Source organism: Pogoniulus pusillus, chromosome 35 (assembly GCF_015220805.1).
Source record: "Pogoniulus pusillus isolate bPogPus1 chromosome 35, bPogPus1.pri, whole genome shotgun sequence".
In the NCBI taxonomy this organism is placed as follows: domain Eukaryota; kingdom Metazoa; phylum Chordata; class Aves; order Piciformes; family Lybiidae; genus Pogoniulus; species Pogoniulus pusillus.
The window spans coordinates 661683-680215 of record NC_087298.1 but is presented as its reverse complement, the minus strand read 5'-3'; the positions used below and the strand labels follow the sequence as shown (position 1 = coordinate 680215).

The window sequence follows — 18533 nt, the reverse complement described above, 5'->3', positions numbered from 1 at the left end:
GCACAGGCTCAGCACCCACCTCAGCCTGCCTCTGCACCTCAAGGGCACAGGCTCAGCACCCACCTCAGCCTCCCTCTGCACCCCAAGGGCACAGGCTCAGCACCCACCTCAGCCTGCCTCTCTCTGCCTGCTGGCCGAGGCGCTCCTGCAGCAGTGCCCGCAGCTGTGCCACAGAGGGCACCTGGCCTGCCCTCAGCACCAGGCTGCACTCACAGCTCGCTCTCAGCACGACAGGTCTGTCCCCACTGCATGAGGCTTCTGCACAGGCTGGAGGCACCTGCTGAGAGATGTGGTTCAGGATTGTCACAGCCAAGAGAGGGGATGGACATGGCCCCGGGCTCAGGGCTCCTGCAGGCTGCTGGAGCAGCACTGAAATGCAGATCTGAGTCCCAGAGGAGCTACAGAATCAGCCTGGGAAGAACAACCCCAAGGGTCAGTACAGGCTGGGTGCTGAGCTGGGGGACAGCTGCACGGGGAAAAAGGACTTTGGAGTCCTGGTGGACAACAGGATGCCCACGAACCAGCAGTGTGCCCTCAGCATCACCAAGAAGGCCAGTGGCATCCTGGGGTGCATTAAGAAGAGTGTGGCCAGCAGGTTGAGGGAGGTTCTCCTCCTCCTCTGCTCTGCCCTGGTTAGGCCTCACCTGGAGGCCTGTGTCCAGTTCTGGGCTCCCCAGCTCAAGGACAAAGAACTACTGGAGAGAGTCCAGCACAGGGCACTGAGGGCACTGGAACAGCTCTCTCATAAGGAGAGGCTGAGAGCTGCAGCTGCTTAGCCTGGGGAAGGGGAGGCTGAGGGGGATCCTGTGCATGCTTACAACTGTCTAAGGGGTGGGTGGCAGGAGGATGGGGCCAGACTCTGCTCAGTGGTCCCCAGTGACAGGACAAGAGGCAACGAGCATGACCTTGAACATTGAAAGTTCCAGCTGAACATGAGAGGAACTTCTTCACTGAGAGGGTGGCAGAGCCCTGGAGCAGGCTGCCCAGAGAGGCTGTGGAGTCTCCATCTGGAGACATTCCAAACCTGCCTGGACATTGTGATCCTGTGTGACCTGCCCTGGGTGACCCTACTCTGGCAGGGGGGGTTGGACTGGCTGATCTCCAGAGCTGCCTTCCCACCCCTGCCATTGTGGGACCCAGGAAACCTGTCTCTGGGTCTGATCCCTCAGCAACCTTCCAACCCCAAACCTGTATGAGCAGAGTTCCTCCAGGCAGCTGCAGAGGTGCAGCCAAATGCCTGTGTCCTGCTGCCTTGTCTGAAGTGCAGCTGACCAAAAAGTGGCTCCAAAACCCCCACAAACAGGGTGGCAAGGGCAAAGGGAGCAGAGCTGACCTGCAGCTCCACCACAGAGGAGCTGCTAAGTGCATCAGAGGACTCTGACCCAGGAGAAGGCAAATGAATGGCCTGTGGCACTGGCAGGGGCAGACAGTGCCACCCAGCAGCAGGGCAGAAGGCACAGCAGGTGCTTCAGAGGCAGCTCTTGCAGAGTGGGCTGTAAGAGCATGGCTGTGCCTGGGGCTCCTTGGAGGGTGGCAAAAGGGCACTGCCCTGGTAAGCCTCAACCTTGGACTGCCTCACAAAGTCCGATGGTAACAAACCTGGGAGTGGCAGAGGAAAGACACAAGGAAGCCTCTCTTTGGAAGGGGAGAATGGGCAGAGGAACAGCTCAGGAATTTTGGAGCACCTGGCCAGGAAGCTTGCACTTCTCACAGCCTTGAGCCCTTGAGGCCATGAAACCTCTTTACCTCATCCCTCTGAGTGCCAGCACCATTGGCAGAGGCTTCTTCTCCCCCAGCAGGCCCTGCAGACCAAGAGAAGAGCAGAGGAACAGCAGCTGCAGTCGGCACCTGCAGTCTGCAGAGGCCTTGGCAGCTCTCCTGCAAGCCACTGGCACACGGCCACGGTGGGCAACAGCCTCCCTGTGCATCCCTGCAGCAGGGGGGGCTCACAGGGCACCCATGGAGGCTCCAGGCCTGGGGCACTACCTGGCTTCTGCTTCACAGGCAGACGGCTGGGAGGCATCTGGGCAGGGGGGAGAGGAATCCCATTGGTGATCTGCAACAGAACAGCACCAGAGAGGAGTGAGCAGAGCAGAGTAGGCTGGCAGGGCTGGTGGGCACAACACCACCTACAAACGTCTGGGTGTAGCCCCAGAGACAGCAGCCACTAAGTGGCTGGGTGGGGTGGAGCACTCAGTGATGGCCTCCGGGCTGTGGCAGGCAGCAGGAGGAGCAGGGTGGGACTCTCCCTCCACCTCCTGTCCCTTGCTGGGTTGGTGCTGGAGCAGATGGAGCCTGCTGGTGCTGCACTCGGGGCTAAGCCCACTGCCTGCCAGCTCACCCAGCCAGGCTGGGCACAGCCACAGTGAGACACCCATGCAGCAAACACCCAAGTGTGTGCTGTGGTCAGGGCTTCATTTGGAGGGAAAGAAGTCATCAGAACCACCAAAATCTCTCACGGAAGCAGGGGTCTGAGATGCATCTTTCTGCCCTGGGTTCAGCTGGGAAATGGTTGGGATCATGCCTGGATATGCCCTTGCTGGAGGAGGGAGATGGAAGGAGATTCCCTTAGCCAGAGGTGAGGCTTTAGGGCTCATGCACAAGGTCTAAGATCAGAAGTTCTTATTTCAGGCCCAGTGCAGGACATTTACCTGCTCTCACCCTGCTGCTGAGCTGGAACATGTGAGCTCTGCTTACCCCTGCCACCTCTGGTGCCCACGGGCAGCATGGCAGCAGCACATGCCCCACGCCCTCCAACTCACCCTTGTGTTGTTCTGTGCCCCAGCAAGTGGCAGAGGGGCAGCAGAGCTGTGGCAGGTGCTCTGGGTGTGCTCCATCAGCCCACAGCAAATGAAAGATGCCAACACCTAGGTCAGGCCAAGGCCCCAGACTGTGCTGTGCAGAGATGTGATGTGCACACACAAAGGTCAGCATCTGCCTGCTCTTACCTCTGCTGCTGCTCCTGCTCCAGAGCACCTGGTGCCCAGCCAAGCTGCCTCAGTGTTTCTCAGCCCCCTCTCAGCACACTGCCCTGCTCTGTGCTGGCCTCCCTCCCCCAGCCCTGGCTGGCAGCTCACCTGTGGGTGGCTCTGGGTGGCAGGCTCCAGGAGAGAGCTGGGGATGCGCAGCACCTGCAGGACACAGCGCAGCAGGGTGAGACAGGAGCTGCCTCTGGGGCAGCTGCAGCCCCAGCACACCCAGCCCCACGCTGCACTGCTGCTGGCCCTGCCACCCTCCCCTGCCGCAGCCCAGGGTGCCAGAAGCAGTGCTGCTGAGAGCCTGTGGGGGGGCAGGCAGGAGCCAGCAAGCTCAGCACCCTGCTCGACAGCAGCTGCTTGGGTAGAGAGCAGCAGGACCATAACACTGTTAGGAAGAGACCTCTAAGATCCAACCCCTACCCCAGCACTGCCAGGGCACTCCCAGACCATGGCCCTCAGCACCACAGCTTCATGGCCTGGAAAGCCCTCCAGGGGATGGGGACTCCACCTGGGCAGCCTGGGCCAGGCCTTGACAAGCCTTTGAGGGAAGATGTCATTGTTCCTAATGCCCAACCTAAACCCCCCTGGTGCAGCCTGAAGCTGGAGATACTCAAAGAGAGGCTGGACAGGGCTGGGGGCAACCTGTTCTAGTGGAGGCTGTCCCTGCTGAGTGCAGGGGGTTGGACTGGCTGAGCTCTGGAGGTCCCTTTCAAGGCAGAGCATCCTGTGACTGACACAGAAGGGTCTCTGTGGGCACATCCCCTCCTTTAAGAGCAGACAGAGAAAGCTGTTCAGCTCTGCCAGCCTTTATTTCTGCCTTGCCCTGCTGGCACTCCTCAGAGCTCTGCCAGCTGCTCAGACAGCTCCTGGGGCTGCTGCCTCTGAAGGATCTTTTGGGCTTTTGTGGCAGCCGAGGCAGAGGATCCCTGCACTGGCTCACCCCACCCCAGCCCTGCAGTGGCTCTTGAAAGGAACATGAGAAGTGGATTCTGCCAACACAAGGTTCTCCATCCTGCCATATTTACCTGCTTCTAATCCAGCTGCTTACCCTGTAGCCCCCCCATGTCTGCAGGAAGATCTCAGAGTTGCTGGACTCATTCCTAGGATCTTCTCCAGAGCCCTTTAGAAAACCTGGCACAGCTGAGACCCTCCCAGGCCTTCCCCAGGCTAGGACTAATCTGTCACTGGTGGTGTCCCCCAGGGCTCAGTGCTGGGGCCTGTCCTCTTTAATGCCTTTATCAATGCTCTGGAGGAGAGCACTGAGGCACTCTCAGTCAGTCTGCAGATGGCACCAAGCTGGGCAGCTGTGCCCACCTGTTAGAGATAGGGAAGCTTTACAGCAGGATCTGGGCAGGCTAATTGTGTGAGGTGCAACAAGGCCAAGTGCCAGGCCCTGCCCCTGGGTCACAACCACCCCATGGGGAGCTACAGACCTGGGGATGTGTGGTTGGAAAGCTGCAGCTTGGAGAGGGAGCTGGGGGTGTTGGTTGGCAGTCACTGAGCACGAGGCAGCAGCGCCCAGGTAAGCCACTGGCATCCTGGCTTGGGTTAGAACCAGGGTGGGCAGCAGGGACAGGAGGTGCCCATCCCCCTGTGCCCAGCACTGGGCAGGCCACAGCTGGAGTGCTGTGCTCAGCTCTGGGCCCCTCACTGCAAGAAGGACACTGAGGGGCTGCAGCCTGTCCAGAGCAGGGCAGTGAGGCTGGAGCAGGGCCTGGAGCAGCTGGGGGTGAGGAGGGGCTGAGGGGGCTGAGGGTGTGCAGGTGGAGCAGAGGCTGAGGGCAGAGCTCATTGCTCTGCAGCTGCCTGCAGGGAGGTTGCAGTGAGGAGGGAGCAGCCTCTGCTGCTTGGGGGCAAGGGACAGGAGCAGAGGAGATGGCTCCAAGCTGCCCCAGAGGAGGCTCAGGCTGGAGCTCAGGAGATATTTCTGCTCTGGAAGGGTTCTCAGCCCTTGGCACAGGCTGCCCAGGGCAGTGCTGCAGCCCCCACCCCTGGGGGTGTTCCAACAGCCTGTGGAGCTGTGCTGAGGCTCTGCAGTGCTGAGTGGAGGGCTGGAGCTGGACTGGGTTTGTTGGGAGGACTCTGCCAACTGAGTATATCCTGAGACTCTGTCTCTGGCTCCACTGGAGCTCTCAGGTGCCAAACACTGCTCCAAAGCTTGTCCCTGGTGAGGTTTGTTACCCTGCATTATCCCTGTGTGGTGGAGAGCACAACTGCCCCAAAAGATGCCCGAGAGAGGTGAGTGGCAGAAGCTGGCAGGAACTCAGTGTCAGAGAAACCCACAATTAGCAGCTGGGGGAAATGAGCTCCTGAACTCCTCCTCTGCTTGCAGTGCTCCAGGTGAGCCCCTGAGGAACGTGCTTAGAGGGTTGCTGCAAGCTGCTGTTCACAGGCAGGGCAGTGCTCTGCTGTGGGGATGGGCTGGAGGCCTCCCTGCTTCCTTACCTGTCCCCCGTGGATGGCTGTGGCCCAGCCCTCTGCTCCTCTTCCCAGCACACAGACCAAGCTCCCTGCTGCCACTGCCAGCCTTGGCCAGCCCTCGGGGCAGTAGTGGGACACAACTCGACAGTAGCTCACCTCACTGTCCCTGCAAAGGAAGGGTGACAGCAGCCTCACTGCCCCTGCAGCCCTGGTGCTGGCTGCCTTCCACCCACAGCACCAGTCCCCACTGGCACGTTCCACAAGTTTCAGGTGCTGGCAAACCCTGATTGCCTTTGCTGCCCTTGGGTCCAAGTGGGACCAGAGCAGCTTGGAGAACACTGCCCAGGTGCAGCTGCCCCACTCCCACTGCACTGAGGAGCACTCTGCAGACCAAAGCAATGACAAAGCCCAGCCCTGAAGTCCTGCTGGTTCCATGCCACCAAAACAAAGGACTCCCATGGGTTTGAAGCAAGGCTGATTTTGGCTCAGAGCAGCAGCCCTGGCAGGGACAATCTGGAAGCCTTGTCCCAGGAACTAGCACAAGACAACTGAGTCTCCCCTGCCACAGCTCTGGGCAGGTCCCAGAACCTCTCTACTTCCATTTCCCAGCCATGGCATGATCCATGTCTGCCTCCCAAGCCTCTTCAGCTCCTGCAACCTGCCATGAGATCCTGCGGTGACAGCTGCTGCTGAGAGCAGCATCTGCTGCAGCCACCCAGACCTCTGCATCTTTGTCATCCACTCCACCCCGTGAGAAGTGGGTGTGGATCCCACTGAGTGTCCTGACACAGGCACCAGAGAACAAAGCCTGACCTTCTGAAGAGAAACAGAGAGCAGAGGCAGGCCAGGGTGGGCCTGATCACTTACCGCAGAGCATCAGTGCTGGCTTCAGAGGAGCTCTGCTTCTGGGGAGAGAAAGAGCAGCTGCTCAGAGCAGCTCCTGGGGCTGCAGCACTGCCACCCTGTCACTGTCCCTCCAAATGCCCACTCTGCTGCTTTGCCTTTGCTTTTGGTCATCCTTGTCACACCACAGCAGCCAGGCAGAAGTCTGCTGCTCTGCACCTGGCCAGGACATAGCTTCTGTTTCTGCCCCTCCACTCTCTATGCCATCAGGAAGTGAGTAAGAAACTCTTCTGCCCTGCTCTGTGTCCTGAGGAGCTCAGCTGGCAGTGCAGAGCAGCCATGCCTGTGCAGCAGTGTGCTGAGCAGAGCAAAGCCTGCACTGCTCCTCTGCCAGGGCAGAGAGACTACAGTGCAGCTCCCAAGGGCTGGAGGCTCGCATCACTTTGAAGGGCCCAATGCATCTACTCTGGTGCTGTGCTGGGCTCTCCATCAGTGTGCTCTTACCCTGCTGCTGTTGGGACCTCAGGCCCTGCCCAGAGCTCCATGGCAGCTCCATTCCTGCTTCCACAGCCATGTCCTGCTTACCTGAAACCTGAGAGGCTCAAAGCCGAAGTACTCATCATTGGGAATGATGGAGGAGATCACCTGTTGGAGGACAAGCAGTGAGTGCAGGCTGGATGGGGACTCTCCAGCCTCACCCAAGGTTATCTGCTCACACCCACTTCCTTCTGACATCCCAAGGCCAGGCATAAGGTAGAGCCATGCACATAGTGCAAAATCCAGAGCTTGGTTCCCAAACAGCTTCATCCATTCCTGTCCCTCCCTTTTCAGCCTTCCCAAGTTGTCCTCAGCAGCATGGGGATGATTAACTTTCTCTTTCCTGTTGGAGCTCCCTGGCCTGTGGCACTTCTGCTGACTGCACTGCTCACAGGAGGGCTCACAGGAGCTGTGAGCAGCATTTGGCTCCCAAGTGCCTGCCTGTCCCGCTGGGGATGCAGGAGTGAGCAGGAGAGTGCTGGCAGAATGTGGTCCTCTGGAAAATGTCACTGCCAGCAAAAGCACAACCACAGGGCTCTCCAAGCACCTGCTCAGCTCTTGCAGACTGTGGCCAAGGCTGGGAAGGGTTTAGCAGCAGTGTTACTGTGATGGAGAAGGAGGCAGCTCCCGTGGCTGTCAGCCCCTGTGCCCCTGGTGCCTTTACCGGCTGCAAGCCCTGGGCCTCGGCCAGCAGCGCTGGGCAGCAGCAGCCCCCTGGGCTGTCAGAGGGGGGCACATTAACCTGCTTGCTGCTGATCCCGACGACTGCAGCCTCTTACCTTGGGTTTACCCAGGAAATCTTTGGAATTCAGCTGCTCAACTTCCTGCTTCCGCGGTCTGAAAAGCTCCCCGAGAGGCACCTGCATGGGCTCCAGCCGCCGGCGGCCCTAGGGCAGGGATCTGCCTTCAGCCCTCAGCTCCCGCAGCTGAGACACAGCAGCAACGGGCAGCAAACACAGGCCCCCTGTGGCTGCAAGCCAGCAGCTCCAGGAGGACACTGGGGCAAAAGAACTGTGGCTGTGAACTTCAAGTGTCACTCAGGTGACAAAGTGAGAGCTCAGCAGCCACTGCCCAGTGTTGAGTCAAGGACTAACTGCTGGCGTGGGGTGGGTGGGGAGGGAGGGAGGGTGGAGGAGCAGCGTTTGTTACAAAGGAACTTGTGCCCAGGTTTCCTGCTTGACTTCAACCTGGTTGTCTTCCTCCTCTGCTCGGTCACTGAGCCCCATGCTAGCAGCAAGTGCAAACAGGGCAGAAGCAGGAAGCCAGGTGAGCTGGTCAGGTGAAACAGAGATCACCTCTGAGGCAGGACACAGATAGGAGGAGGAAGTGCAGAGCTTGCAAAGCAATGAACCCTCCGAGAGAGTAAATCAGAGATCTTCCTGGTGCTGAGTCTGATGGGAAACTACTGTGCCTGGAAGCACCTTCACACTCTGTAAAGCTCTGAGAGTGAGTGCCACGAATATCTGAGCTGCCACCAACTGTTCATGAGGCCAAGGGGGCTCAAGGAAGCCAGCCAGTGGCATGAGATGGAGACCCTGCACAGGCACACTGCATAGAGCATCCTGCCTCACAGCCCAGGCACAAACAGAGCTGAGCTACTGCCTCACAGCCCAGGCACAGGCTGAACTCAGAGCTCAGCTACTGCCTCACAGCCCAGGCACAGGCTGAACTCAGAGCTCAGCTACTGCCTCACAGCCCAGGCACAGGCTGAACTCAGAGCTCAGCTGCTGCCTCACAACCCAGGCACAGGCTGAACTCAGAGCTCAGCTGCTGCCTCACAGCCCAGGCACAAACAGAGCTCAGCTGCTGCCTTACAGCCCAGGCACAGGCTGAACTCAGAGCTCAGCTACTGCCTCACAGCCCAGGCACAGGCTGAACTCAGAGCTCAGCTGCTGCCTCACAACCCAGGCACAGGCTGAACTCAGAGCTCAGCTGCTGCCTCACAGCCCAGGCACAGGCTGAACTCAGAGCTCAGCTGCTGCCTCACAGCCCAGGCACAGGCTGAACTCAGAGCTCAGCTGCTGCCTCACAGCCCAGGCACAAACAGAGCTCAGCTGCTGCCTCACAGCCCAGGCACAGGCTGAACTCAGAGCTCAGCTGTTGCCTCACAACCCAGGCACAGGCTGAACTCAGAGCTCAGCTGTTGCCTCACAGCCCAGGCACAAACAGAGCTCAGCTGCTGCCTTACAGCCCAGGCACAGGCTGAACTCAGAGCTCAGCTGCTGCCTCACAGCCCAGGCACAAACAGAGCTCAGCTGCTGCCTCACAGCCCAGGCACAAACAGAGCTCAGCTGCTGCCTCACAGCCCAGGCACAGGCTGAACTCAGAGCTCAGCTACTGCCTCACAGCCCAGGCACAAACAGAGCTCAGCTGCTGCCTCACAGCCCAGGCACAGGCTGAACTCAGAGCTCAGCTACTGCCTCACAGCCCAGGCACAAACAGAGCTCAGCTGCTGCCTTACAGCCCAGGCACAGGCTGAACTCAGAGCTCAGCTGCTGCCTCACAACCCAGGCACAAACAGAGCTCAGCTGCTGCCTCACAGCCCAGGCACAAACAGAGCTCAGCTGCTGCCTCACAGCCCAGGCACAAACAGAGCTCAGCTGCTGCCTTACAGCCCAGGCACAAACAGAGCTCAGCTGCTGCCTCACAACCCAGGCACAAACAGAGCTCAGCTGCTGCCTCACAGCCCAGGCACAAACAGAGCTCAGCTACTGCCTCACAACCCAGGCACAAACAGAGCTCAGCTGCTGCCTCACAGCCCAGGCACAAACAGAGCTCAGCTGCTGCCTTACAGCCCAGGCACAGGCTGAACTCAGAGCTCAGCTACTGCCTCACAGCCCAGGCACAGGCTGAACTCAGAGCTCAGCTGCTGCCTCACAGCCCAGGCACAGGCTGAACTCAGAGCTCAGCTGCTGCCTCACAGCCCAGGCACAGGCTGAACTCAGAGCTCAGCTGCTGCCTCACAGCCCAGGCACAGGCTGAACTCAGAGCTCAGCTACTGCCTCACAGCCCAGGCACAAACAGAGCTCAGCTGCTGCCTCACAGCCCAGGCACAGGCTGAACTCAGAGCTCAGCTGCTGCCTCACAGCCCAGGCACAGGCTGAACTCAGAGCTCAGCTGCTGCCTCACAGCCCAGGCACAAGCAGAGCTCAGCTCCTGAGCAGGAGGGGCCAGGGAGCAGCTGCATGCAAAGGGTGAGAGTCTGGCAGCAGGTGACCAAGCAGGTGGCTGGAGAGGAAACCCAAAGGCACAACACTTCCCCCACTGCTGCCTCCTCTTTCCACCTGAGCTCAGTGCACACAGCTCCCAGGGGTGGCCTTACCTGCACTCGCTCGAGGGCCAGCTCCAGGATTGCTGCTCTCCCCTCGGGCCTCCACACAACAGCCTTCTCCAGGGTGAGCCTGGCCTCCTGCCACTGCTGCAGCTGGCACTGTGCTGCTGCAGTGCTGTACAGCACCTGGGGCAGGCAAGGGGAGACAAGGCAGGGGCTGAGGTCCAGCACACACTCAGTGAGACCCAGAACCACAGCTCACAGCAACACCCAGGCTGGCACAGCCCCTCAGGGCACCAAGCCCAGCCTGGACCCCTGCTCTACAAGACTCACTTTAAACCACAGCCCCAAGCACCACATCCAAACCACCCTGAAACACAGCCAGGCTGGGGGACTCCAGCACCTCCCTGGGCAGCTCATCCCAGTCTCTGACCACCCTCTCCAGGAAAAAACTTCTTCCTAATGTCCAATCTAAACCTCCCCAGGCTCAGCTTGAGGCCATTCCCCCTTGTTCTGTCTGCAGTTGCCTGTGAGCAGAGCCCAGCAGCAGCCTCTGCACAATGTCCCTGCAGGCAGCTGCAGGCAGCAATGAGCTCTGCCCTCAGCCTCCTGTTTCACACTGCCCATCCCCAGCTCCCTCAGCCTCTCCTCAACAGATTTATTCCCCAGGCCCTTCACAGCTTCCCTGCCCTCCTCTGGACCTGCTCCAGCACCTCCACAGCTCTCTTGCATTGCACTGCCCAAAGCTGAACACAGCACTGGAGCTGTGGCCTCACCAGAGCAGAGTCCAAGGGCACAGTCCCCTCACTGCTGCTGGTGGACACAGCAGTTTTAATCCCAGCCAGGCTGCCACTGGCCTTCTTGGCCACCTGGGCACTGCTGCCTTACACTCAGCTCCCTGGGCACACTGCTGGCTCACACTCAGCTGCCTGGGCACTCTGCTGGCTCACACTCAGCTCCCTGGGCACACTGCTGGCTCACACTCAGCTCCCTGGGCACACTGCTGGCTCACATTCATCTGCCTGGGCACACTGCTGGCTCACACTCAGCTCCCTGGGCACTCTGCTGGCTCACACTCAGCTGCATGGGCACACTGCTGGCTCACACTCAGCTGCATGGGCACACTCCTGGCTCACACTCAGCTCCCTGGGCACTCTGCTGGCTCACACTCAGCTGCATGGGCACACTGCTGGCTCACACTCAGCTGCCTGGGCACTGCTGAGGATTCTCTTGTGCCCTCCTGCATGCAGCTAGCTGCCAGTTTCTGCTCTGCACAGTAACTCTGACCCCTGTCAGTGCAAAACAACTGCAGTGAAACCACTTCACGTTGCAGGGAGCTGTGGCTGTGCAAGCTGTCAGCTGCAGCTTGCTGCCCCTCAGCAGCATGCCACTGTGCTGGGTGCTGAGGGGGCAAAGGGAGGGGGGGAGGCAGCCTGGGGCTTGGGAAGCCCTGATCACAGAATTACAGAAGCACAGAGTGCCAGGGGCTGGAAGGGACCTCCAGAGCTCAGCCAGTCCAAGCCCTGCCAGAGCAGGAGCACCCAGAGCAGATCACACAGCAACACAGCCAGGTGGGTCTTGAATACCTCTAGAGAAGGAGACTCCACACCCCCCTGGGCAGCCTGGCAGAGCTTGGCTTGCCCCTGGCCTGCAGCCAGGGTGTGGAAAAGCTGCTGCCCTGCAAGGCAGAAGTGTGGCCTAACAGGGTGACTGCCAGCTTGCTGCCTCGGATGAGGGGTGGGCAGCTTGCAAATGGCTCTGTGGTACCTGGGTGAAGCAGTGCTGGGCACAGAGCTGCAGCTACAGGATGCTTCCCAGGTACCAATCTGCTGCCTGGGGGGGAACTGCACACCTACAGGAGCCACAGAGGTGATCCTTCTCAGGCAGGCAAGGCAGCAGCATTCCTCAGCTCCCAGGTGCTCCAGCCTGGGCTCTCAAGCAGGCAGCAGCTGTGCCCACGCCAGAGGCTGTGTGTGGGGGAGGCTGAGGGCAGAGCTCTGCAGGGGGGCTGTGTCTGTGCCTCTGGGAAAACGAGCTGCAAGCAGACGTAGGAGTGAAGCACCGGCGGGTCAGGAGGCAGATCCTAAGCCTGGAGGGCCAGAGGGGGAGGGCACAGGTCCTGGCAGTGCCTACAGCACGTGGAGTGAGGGACAGTCCATGGCAGACAGGGTAGGGACCTCCTGCGACGGCCTCAGGGCACTGCTGCAGCCCTGCCCCCTTCACAGCTGCTGGCCCCAAGTGTGTGAGCTCAGTGCTCTGGCACTGAACCTGTTAAAGACCACGAGGCTTGGGTAATACCAGGGGTACCAAGCACAGCTTCTTCCTGCTTGGCAGAAGGTGCAGGAGAAGCCCAGGGCTGGTCTCTGGGCACACTTGGCTGGAGTTACACAGCTGCTCCTCAGCCCTCCAGAGGTAAAGAATTCCACTTTCTTTCCTCTTTCTGCTTTCCAGCCCCTGTGTGTGGGCTCAGGATGTGTCAAAATGACTCACAGGAGTCTTTCACATGGCAAACACTACAAACATTTACAGTCAAGTCAGACTTTGATCATTTCTGAGCAGGCTGTGGCAGCCTAACTCCAGGTAAGAGGGTAAAGAATCACAGAAGGTCAGGGGCTGGGAGTGACCTCCAAAGCTCAGCCAGTCCAAGCCCTGCCAGAGCAGCAGCACCCAGAGCAGGTCACACAGCAACACATCCAGGCAGGTCTTGAATCTCTCCAGAGAGGGAGACTCCACAGCCCCCCTGGGCAGCCTGTGCCAGGCTCTGGCACCCTCACAGGAAAAAAATATCCTCCTCATGTCTAAATGAAACTTCCTCTGCCTCAGTTCCAGCAGTGCCCCTTGTGCTGGCACTGGCATCACCCAGCAGAGCCTGGCTCCAGTCTCTGGCACTCACCTCTCAGGCTCCTCCTCTCCAAGCTCCCAGCCCCAGCTCCCTCAGGCTCTGCTCCTAACACAGCTGTTCCATTCCCTTCAGCACCTCTGTGGCTCTGTGCTGGACTCTCTCCAGCAGTTCTGTGTCTCTCCTGCACTGGGGTGGGGACAGAACTGGACACAGTGCTCCAGATGTGGCCTCAGCAGGGCAGAGCAGAGGGGCAGGAGAACCTCTCTCAACCTACTCACCACAGCTCTTCTAATGCACCCCAGCATGGCATTGCCCCTCCTGCCCACCAGAGCACACTGCTGGCTCATGGTCACCCTCCCACCCACCAGGACCTGCCCAGCACCCCCAGAGAGGGAAGGGCTGCTGAGCCAGGCTGCCTCTTACCTCCCACGCATAGAGGATGTGCCTCAGCCCCAGCTGCTTGTAGTCGATGAAGGGATTTTTCCTGAGGTGACTGAAGGCCTTCTGGTAGTCAGAGAGAGCTTCTGCACCCCTGCAGAGACAGCAGACTCCAGCAGCCACAGAGTCAAGCAGGCTGAGCTGAGACCATCCAGTCCAACCCAGCACCCATCACCTTCTAACTGACCAGACCATGGCACTGAGTGCCTCCTCTTAAACACCCCCAGGGATGGGCACTGCACCACCTCCCTGGGCAGCCCATTCCAGTGCCAATCACTCTCTCTGACAACAACTTCCTAACAACATCCAGCCTAGACCTGCCCTGGCACAGCTCCAGGCTGTGTCCCCTGCTTCTGCTGCTGGCTGCCTGGCAGCAGAGCCCAACCCCACCTGGCTACAGCCTCCCTGCAGGCAGCTGCAGGCAGCAATGAGCTCTGCCCTGAGCCTCCTCTGCTGCAGGCTGCACCCCCCCAGCTCCCTCAGCCTCTCCTCACAGGGCTGTGCTCCAGGCCCCTCTCCAGCCTTGCTGCCCTGCTCTGGACACCTTCCAGCACCTCAACAGCTCTCTTGACTGGAGGAGTCCAGACTGGACACAGCACTCAAGCTGTGGCCTGACTCAAGGGGCACCTGTGTGGCATCTGGAAGAGATCTGAAGGAGATTCTGGTGCAGGGCTGCTCACTTTAACTCCCTCCCAGAAACAAAGACTGGCACTTGGCAGAAACCAAGGTCTGGAGGGGAAATAGGAGGGGGGAGAATAGCTGAACTCCAGAGGTAGGTGGGGACCTGTAAATCCTCTGAGCAGGATGTCACTGTCACTTAACCAGTGAGTGCCCAATGCCATGACACTGGTGACACAACCCCACAGCAGTGAGACTGACACCAGCCCTCTACATCCACTGCCAGCAGAGAGAGTCAGAAACTGTGGGCAGGCTGCACTTCTAGGAAGCCAGACTCAGGTGCCCCAGGTGAGGGACACTGAGCACTGCAGTAGCACTGCCATCACTGCCAGAACCTGAGTGGCAAACAAAGCTGCTGCCTTATGGCTCCCACACAGGAGCAGCTCCTCACTCTGTGTCTGTGGGTAGCAAGCTCCTCTATTAGCTGCCTTGGACTGGTACAGCTTGGATCTCCTCAGCCTTAGCAGGGCTAAGACTTGCTGCCCAGGGACACAACTTACAAGGCCAGGCTGGGCCTTAGCAGATGTTGAAGATTGCTGTGAGAAATGAATTTGAGAATCATTGAGGCTTAAGACTAAAGCAGGACTAAAAGGAGAGCAGCAACACCTGCAGTGGACGTGTGGCACACTCACATTTCCAGCTGCAGGTGGACAAACCCTCTCTGAAAGTAGCCCACAGCCAGGGAGTTGTCCTTCTCAATGCTTCTGTCAAATGCCTGAGGAGACAAACACAGACACACAGCAAAGGTCAGGGAGGAGCTCTCCTGCTGATGCCACAAGGCACAAAAGCTGTCCAGGGGCTTGTGACCAGCTCCCTCTGGACTGAGAGCTTGGGGGTGTCAGTTGGTGCCCAGGTGCCCAAGTGCCCAGCAGCCAGCACTGCCCCCTGGTAGCCCAGAGCCAGCTGTGTGCTGGATGCAGCCAGAGCAGGGAGAGCAGCAGCACAGGGAGGGGATTCTGCCCCTCCAATCTGCTCAGCCCTCACCTGCAGCACTGCCTCCAGCTCTGGGAACCCAGCACAAGAGGGACCTGGAGCTGCTGCAGAGGGGCCAGAGGAGGCCACCAAGATGCTCAGAGGGCTGGAGAAGCTCTGCTGTGGGCACAGGCTGGGACAGTTGGGGCTGTGCAGCCTGCAGAAGAGAAGGCTCCAGGCAGAGCTCAGAGCAGCTTCCAGTGCCTGAAGGGGCTGCAGGAAAGCTGGGGGGACTCTGGAGAAGGGCTGGGAGTGGCAGGCTGAGGGACAATGGCTTTGAGCTGGGAGAGGGAAGAGTGAGAGTGGAGGGGAGGGAGAAAGTGTTGAGAGTGAGGCTGGGGAGAGCCTGGCAGAGGCTGCCCAGGGAGGCTGTGGCTGCCCCTGCCTGGAGGTGTTGAAGTCCAGGCTGGATGAGGCCTTGAGCAAGCTGTGCTGGTGGGAGGTGTCCCTGCCCATGGCAGGGGCTGGCACTGGATGACATTCAAGGTCCCTCCCAACACATTCTGTGTCTCTATGACTCTATGGGAAGTGCTATGGGGCAGGAGGCAGCTTCCAGCCAGCTTCCAGATCTTGGCTCTTTCCCTGGTAAAAAGAACTGGACACCAATGAGCTACATTTGCTGCTTGGCATCCTGCAACAGCACAAGTGTGCTGTGGGGCAGAGTGTGCCTGGCAGTGGGAGCAGGACTGGCTGGGCTGGGAGGGCTGTTTGAAGCAGCCCAGTGCTGACTACATGAGAGGGTGCAAGGGAGAGAGCAGCAGAGCTTCACACAGTGCACCTGCAGGCCAGCCTGGCTGCTGCTGCCTCACAGCTAGACAGAGGCAGAGGCAGGCAAGGGGCAGCTGGCAGCTGCTGGGAAATCTGCCTCCCTGTCTGAGGAAGCTGGGGGCTGAGCTCCTGCCCCTGCCAGAGCAGAGAGGAGATGGAGATAAGGACTCCAACCTGAAAGCCCAGACGGCCCTGGGACTGCCCGGGCAGGGCCAGCTCTGCAGGGGGGAAATGTGTCACAGGACAGGCAGCAGCTCTGCCCTGCCCTCCTGCCCTGCCTCTAGCGCCCACCTGGGCCCAGCAGGCTGCTTGGCTGCTTGGCTGGGCAGGGAGGGGAACAGACACCCAGCACTGGTCTGTGTGGAAGCAGAGCTCAGCTCCTGCCCAGCCACTGCCCAGCCAGCAGGGGTAAAAACCCTCTTCTGGGCACCACCGAGCTGTGCTCTGGTGTCTCCTAGAGCAACTGCCCTGCCTGGGGGCTTCGGGGCTCTGCCCCAGCACAGCCTGAGCTGTTTGTGCTGGTTAAGAAAGAGTTTACAGGCATCTGCTTGGTGGGCAGCTGGCAGGCAGGCAGGCAGGCTGGCAGAGAGACAGATAGGCAGGCAGACAGACAGGCAGGCAGGCAGGCAGAGAGGCAGGCAGAGAGGCAGGCAGAGACAGGCAGACAGGGAGACAGATAGGCAGGCAGGCAGAGAAACAGGCAGACAGACAGGCAGGCAGGCAGAGACAGGCAGGCAGAGACAGGCAGGCAGAGAGACAGGCAGGCAGAGAGACAGATGGGCAGACAGAGAGACAGATGGGCAGACAGGCAGGCAGGCAGGCAGGCAGAGAGAGAGAAGGTGCTGTAACAAAAAGCCTTTTCCTCAGGGTGCTTCCCTGCCTGCACCAGCACAGGAGGCTGCTCGGAGCAGCTGCACTCAATGATTTCCAGGTCTTTCCCAGCCCAAAGTGTCCTGTGATCCTGTGAGTCTCCCTCCCCAAAGGGCAGTGGTTTGGTTTGGGCAGTTCCAGCTGGCAGTGATGCTGTTGGCTGTACGAGAGGGTAAGCAATGCCAGGTTCTGACTGCTCCAGGACTCAGCGTTGCTGCCTGAGAAGGCAGAAGGGGCAGGCCATGGGATGTTAGAAGGCTTTGTAAGGGACCACTAAAGGTCACCTGGCTCAGCCTTGCTGCTGGAGCCAGAGACACCTTCCACAAACCAGGCTGATGCCCATCCAGCCTGGCCTGGAGAGTGTGCAGGGATGTGCCATGCAGCTCCCCCCTGAGCAGCCTGAGCTGTGCCTCACTGCCCTCACAGGAAGGAGCATCTCTGACACCTGAGGCTCAAAGCACTGCCCCCAGCCTACCACTGCCTTCCCTGACACACAACTGCTCCTGTCCCATGGCCCCTTTGAGGCACCAAAGGGGCACCACAAGGTCTCCCTGCAGCCTCCTCCTCTCCAGGCTGCACACCCCCAGCTCTGCCAGCCTGGCCTCACAGCAGAGCCCTGCCAGCACTGCCAGCACTGCTGTGGTCCCCTCTGGCCCTGCTCCAGCAGGTCCCTGCCTGTGCTGTGCTGAGGGCTCCAGAGCTGCCCCAGCACTGCAGGGAGGTCTCAGCAGGCACAGCAGAGCAGCAGAATCCCCTCCCTGCCCCTGCTGCCCACACTGCTGGGGATCAGCCCAGGCCAGGCTGGGGTTGGCAGTGCTTGGTGCCTGCTCCTGTGCAGCTTTGCACCCCCAGCACCCCAAAGTCCTCCTCCGTGGGGCTGCTCTCAGCCCTGCAGCCCCAGCCTGGATTTGTGTCTCTGAGTGGGCCTGGCCCAGGCGCAGGACCCTGCCCCACACGGGCCCCACCCGCCCGGCCCTGCGCAGGGACCCCTGCCCCCTGCCCCCCGCCGCACCGCTCCGCCTGCTGCCCACGCCCCGGGCACGGCTGCCAGTCAGCGCCGGCCCCGCTGCCAGCCCCCGAGCAGCGCCGCCGGTGCCGGTGCGTGGCCGCAGCCGGTTCCTGCCCGCACACCGTGCCCCGAGCAGCGCCGCCGGTGCTGGTGCGTGGCCGCAGCCCGGTTCCTGCCCGCACACCGTGCCCCGAGCAGCGCCGCCGGTGCCGGTGCGTGGCCGCAGCCCGGCTCCTGCCCGCACACCGTGCCCCGAGCAGCGCCGCCGGTGCCGGTGCGTGGCCGCAGCCGGTTCCTGCCCGCACACCGTGCCCCGAGCAGCGCCGCCGGTGCCGGTGCGTGGCCGCAGCCGGTTCCTGCCCGCACACCGTGCGCCGCTCACCCGCAGGGCCTGCTCGGGCCTCCCCGCCAGCAGCTGCACGCAGCCTATGTTGAACCAGATCCTGGACGGCGGCTCTGGGATGCCTGCGAAGCTGCCCAGGGCTGTGTCCCAGTGGCCGCCGTCGGCCGCCTGCACCCCCTCATGCCAGCGCCGCACCAGCTCCCGGTACGCCATGGCCCGCGGCTGTGCGCCTGGCCCCGGGCCGGGCCTCGCCGCACCTGCGACGGGGCGGGCAGGCGGGAGAGGCCCCTGGGCGGGGAGCGGGCGGACAAGGAAGTCTGGCAGCCGCTGCCCTCTCCCTCCTGCCTCGGCTCTGCCCCGCGGGGGCACGGCCCACGGCTGCGGCATCTCCTGGGGCACAGGCGAGGCCAGAGGCCACGCAGGCAGCGGGCACAGGGGTGCCGGCTCGCTGGGCCTCTGCCGGTGAGGGGTGACCGACAGCCGCCGGCAGTGCAGCGAGCGGCCGGGCCTGGCGCAGCCAAGCGCTGCTCTGGGGCCGTTTCCATTACCTGGCTTGGCCATCA

The 18533-nt window shown here is 60.8% G+C and overlaps 1 protein-coding gene across 1 annotated transcript in view; it reads right to left on the bottom strand.

Moving 5' to 3' along the window:
• NOXA1 (NADPH oxidase activator 1) overlaps positions 1 to 18533 on the bottom strand; it is a 20936-nt gene extending 2403 nt beyond the window's left edge. Inside the window, exons 1-12 of the mRNA XM_064170867.1 lie at positions 18010 to 18533; positions 14641 to 14723; positions 13316 to 13424; positions 10102 to 10236; positions 7559 to 7666; positions 6828 to 6887; positions 6267 to 6304; positions 5424 to 5565; positions 3078 to 3131; positions 1987 to 2056; positions 1747 to 1802; positions 108 to 280 (exon numbers count right to left, since the gene is read on the bottom strand). Of these exons, the coding sequence (XP_064026937.1) occupies positions 108 to 280; positions 1747 to 1802; positions 1987 to 2056; positions 3078 to 3131; positions 5424 to 5565; positions 6267 to 6304; positions 6828 to 6887; positions 7559 to 7666; positions 10102 to 10236; positions 13316 to 13424; positions 14641 to 14723; positions 18010 to 18531 (1550 nt within the window). The 5' untranslated portion in view covers positions 18532 to 18533. The remainder of the gene's footprint in view (positions 1 to 107; positions 281 to 1746; positions 1803 to 1986; positions 2057 to 3077; positions 3132 to 5423; positions 5566 to 6266; positions 6305 to 6827; positions 6888 to 7558; positions 7667 to 10101; positions 10237 to 13315; positions 13425 to 14640; positions 14724 to 18009) is intronic.